Source organism: Rhagoletis pomonella, unplaced genomic scaffold (assembly GCF_013731165.1).
Source record: "Rhagoletis pomonella isolate Grant_MI unplaced genomic scaffold, Rhpom_1.0 Rhpom_scaffold_00001, whole genome shotgun sequence".
Classification (NCBI taxonomy): Eukaryota; Metazoa; Arthropoda; class Insecta; order Diptera; family Tephritidae; genus Rhagoletis; species Rhagoletis pomonella.
In genome coordinates, this window is record NW_023458555.1 from 91,714,946 (window position 1) to 91,719,655 (window position 4,710).

General features: G+C 43.2%; 1 protein-coding gene across 1 annotated transcript; it reads left to right on the forward strand.

The window, feature by feature from the left end:
• Nucleotides 1-226: 226 nt before the first annotated feature.
• On the forward strand, nt 227-4,474 carry LOC118734204 (uncharacterized protein K02A2.6-like). Its single transcript, XM_036463927.1, has one exon. It carries the CDS (start codon nt 227-229, stop codon nt 4,472-4,474), a length of 4,248 nt encoding a protein of 1,415 aa, XP_036319820.1.
• Nucleotides 4,475-4,710: the final 236 nt, after the last annotated feature.

The following is a 4,710-nucleotide window of genomic DNA, read 5'->3' on the forward strand; positions in this document are numbered from 1 at the left end:
ATTTTCTTAACAAATCGAACATTCTTTAATTCTGTTGGACCACAACAGAAATTGGCGACGAGGATTCGGAGTGTGCAGGTTGCAAGGATACTTGCAAATAAAATAATTACCTCCTCTGTCTTTTGACAAGGCAGTCCACACCAAGAAAAAATTTCGAGTTTGGCGACGAGAGCATTCGACGCCGCCATTTTGTTAAAAGCCGAATGCATATTGGCAAGTCATTGCAATGGCAGACGCAAAAATCCAAGAGCTATTGGAAATACAAAGCAAATTGCTTGCAATGCTCACTGAAGACAGCGCAAAAGGTCGAGGAAGCCTAATGGAGAATTTGGCTAGTCGTATTGTTGATTTTTGTTACGACCCGCAAAATAACCTAACGTTCGATGTGTGGTATGCACGGCACGAAGATGTGTTCATCGTGGATGGCAAAGACTTGGATGATCCAGCACGGGTTCGATTGTTAATGAGGAAGCTCAACCCTGTAGCATACGGGAAGTACGCAACGTATGTGTTACCAAAAAACCCAAGAGACCTATCATTCACTGAAACAGTGAAAACCCTGAAGGAGATGTTCGGATCGAAGGAGTCGATTTTCAGCCTCAGATACAAATGTTTGCAATTGACAAAAGAAGACCAAGAAGATATTGTAACATATGCGGCACGAGTAAATGCATGCTGTGAAAATTCTAAGCTTGCAGACATGACAGCTGACCATCTAAAGAGCTTAATTTTTGTAATTGGCTTAAAAGGCAAGCATGATGCTGAGATCCGCACAAAACTGTTAGCTGGTCTAGAAGACGATTCAGATCAGAAGTTGAGTAAGCTAGTCAGCACGGCAGGCCGTTTGTTAAATCTGAAAAAAGACACGGTGATGGTCGAACAGCCAAATAAAATCGTAAATGCTATTAGGACGCAGACTACCAGAAATAAGAAGGTTGAATCGGGTGTAAAATTGAAGCAGAATAAAGTTCCAAAATCTCCATGCTGGAATTGCGGAGCAATGCACTACGCAGAAAATTGCGAATTCAAAAATCACAAATGCACGCAGTGCAGTCGAACAGGTCATAAAGAGGGTTATTGCAACGCGCAGAGAAAAAAACCGCAGAAAGGAGCATTCCAGAGCGGTAAAACACAAACCCAACAGCGACCGAAAAGCAACGCAGTGCAGGTAAATTGCGTAAATTTCGCCGCACGCCGGAAATATGTCGAGGTGGTTATCAAACCGATAACGTCAGCAGCAGCTGGCGGGGAAGGAAAAAGCTTCAAGCTACAGGTTGATACCGCTTCCGATGTGACGATAATTGTCAAAGAGAATTGGCGTAAATTGGGCAGTCCAGGAGTCAAGTTAATTAACAGTCACGCCACGAGTGCATCGAGGAATAAAATTCGCTTCATAGCTGAATTCCCTTGTGAACTTCAGCTTAACGGGGAAGTAAAACCAATAAAGATTCTTGTAGCAGAGTTTGATTCTTTGAATGTTCTAGGTACAGATGCCCTTGACACTTTTGGTGTATGGGACAAGCCGCTGAGTAGTGTATGTTGTCAAATCAAGCAATCAATACCGGCCATTGAAGCTGCAGCTTTAACGGACATTAAGGGAAGATATGCAGATATTTTTAGCGCTGTTCCGGCCAAATGCAGCAAGGCAGTTGTTCAGCTACATTTGAAACCAAATGTACAACCGATTTTTCGGGCGAAACGACCAGTGGCGTACGCTGTACAATCTCTAATAGAAACAGAATTGAATAGACTCGAGAACCTTGGAATCATAACACCAGTAGAATTTTCCGACTGGGCAGCGCCGATTGTAGCCGTTAGAAAAGCAACAGGCGGAGTACGAATCTGTGGTGACTACTCATCTGGGTTAAATTCAGCACTACAACCACATCAGTATCCACTACCTACGGCGGAAGATATATATGCTAAAATTGCCAACAGTCATTGTTTTTCGCATATAGATTTGGCAGATGCATATTTACAGACGGCAGTCACGCCGGAGGCAGCGAAGCTGCTAACTATAAATACGCATAAGGGTTTATTCACATTCAACCGACTTGCACCAGGGGTTAAAAGCGCACCAGGTGCGTTCCAACAAATAATGGATACTATGTTAGCGAACATAGATGCTACTGCAGCGTATATAGATGATATAATCGTTGGGGGCTCTACATGGGAAAACCATCTACAAAATTTATTCAAGGTCTTGCAAAGACTAAGAGAGTACAACTTCCACGTAAAGTTGGAAAAATGTAAATTTTTCGCGGCGGAGGTTAAATATTTGGGCAATATTGTGTCACAGAGTGGACTACGTCCAGATCCAGACAAAATCAGCGCAATACTGAAAATGCCACCGCCTACAAACATTTCAGAACTACGAGCATTTTTGGGTAGCGTAAATTATTACGGGAAATTCGTTCGCAGCATGAGCAGTCTGAGGGCACCTCTGGACGCACTACTTCATGATAATGTGAACTTTGTATGGACATCGCAATGTCAACAAGCTTTCGAGAAGTTCAAAAGCATTTTGCAGTCCGACTTACTGCTCACGCATTATAATCCGGATCTTCCCATAAAAGTGGCAGCAGATGCGTCGAGCAAAGGCATTGGAGCTTTCATTTGTCACATCATGCCAGATAGTACCGAAAAAGTTATTGCGCACGCAGCATGTACATTAAGTTCAACCGAGCAGAAATATTCTCAGATTGAGAAGGAGGCGCTAGCGTTGATATTTGCAGTAAAAAAGTTTCATAGATATATTTTCGGACGAAGATTCATATTGTGGACAGATCACAAGCCACTACTATCCATCTTTGGTAGTAAAAAGGGTATTCCCGCACATACTGCAAATAGACTACAGAGGTGGGCACTTATCCTCATGCGGTATGATTATGAACTACAATACGTCAATACGAAAAATTTTGGGTGCGTGGATACTCTATCCAGGCTGATGGATAAAAATGAGCATGAAGATATGGTCATAGCATGCACGCAACTGGAACAAGAGATATTGGCCGAAGTCAACGACCAAATCAGGAAACTTCCAGTCACGTTTAGTATGGTACTACAAGCTACAAGCAAATGCAAGCAACTACAAGAAGTTCTGAAAGCATTGAAGTCTGGATGGCCAGCGAATGTGCCATACGATCTACTTCCTTATCATAGACGCAAAGATTCTTTGAGTGCAGTGAGAGGATGTCTACTTTTCGGAGAGCGGATTATTATCCCAGATTGTCTGCGAAAACGCGTTTTATGCCAATTACATCGGGGACACCCTGGGAAGGAGAGGATGAAATCTATAGCGAGAGGGCATGTTTTTTGGCCTGGCATAGACGAAGAAATCGTGTCGTTCGTACGAAATTGTCAACCATGTGCGATGGCAGCAAAATCGCCTATAAAATCTACACTTCACTCATGGCCGCTAGCAACAAGGCCTATGGAGCGGTTGCACGTAGATATCGCTGGACCTTGTAATGGAGACTACTACTTCGTGATAATTGATGCCTACTCTAAATGGCCAGAGATTTTTCAAACCGCTAGCATAACCTCATCAGTGATTATTGAAAAATTGGATGAGACATTTGCAAGGTATGGGAACTGTGACACCATCGTATCTGACAATGGAACACAATTTGTGAGCGCACAATTCCAACAATTTGTGAAGATGCGAGGAGTGAATCACGTCAGAACAGCGCCATATCACCCACAATCCAACGGACAGGCAGAACGGTTCGTGGATACTCTAAAGAGGGCGTTAACTAAGCTTAAAAGCGAAGGAACGAGTGTAGAGAACTTACAAACATTTCTACAAACGTACAGGTCCACTCCAACCCCGAATGTACCAAATGGTGAAACACCAGCAGAAGCATTCTTAAAAAGGAAAATTAAAACATCATTGAACTTGTTAAACCCACCGGAATTGCAGCATCAACCGCAAAGAAACGCAAAGCAAGAGCAACAATTTAATACGAAGCACGGTGCGAAGCCAAGACACCTGGCAGCAGGGGATTTGGTGTATGTTAGAACATATAAGAATAACAGAAAGCGCTGGGCCCCAGGCACCATTATCGAGAGAATTGGCGGCGTAAACTACAACGTTTTACTCTCTGTAAATCAAAGACTAATTCGAGCGCATATAAATCAGTTGAAAAGACGACTTGCTGACAAGGGATCACCGTCAACGGAGGTTACAAAGTTCTTATGTGACAGTTTCGATCTCTACCAAGTACCACAGCACCGGCAACAAGCGGTAGATAATGGCGACACACGGCAACCTCCAGAATCGTCAGAAACGCATGACCGACTTGAGGTTCCAGTACAGTTACAGGACGATCGCGAGCGGGTCGCAGTAGAAGATCCAGCTGTTCCCGATAGATCTCCTACCCGAAATGCGTTGGAGATGCAAACGGCAAGCGAAGCGAGACCGGGCCGAATAAAGAAGAAGCCGACATGGATGCGTGACTATGACGTTTCTTAACAAGGAGAGATGTTGCGGAGATTGCAGACTTATTGAATGCAACCATGTTCTCATTCAATTTCAGCTAGGTGGCAGCACTGACATCGGGTCACCTTGTAGTTATTTCACTTACCTTTTTTACTTTACTTTTTGTCTACGTACTTTGCTAGAGAACACGCTACTATTTTTATATAGAATTAAATAAACTGGATTTTCTTAACAAATCGAACATTCTTTAATTCTGTTGGACCACAACA

Coding starts and splice junctions, on each gene's coding strand:
- LOC118734204 (XM_036463927.1), top strand. CDS start 227: ATGGCAGACGCAAAAATCCAAGAGCTATTGGAAATACAAAGCAAATTG.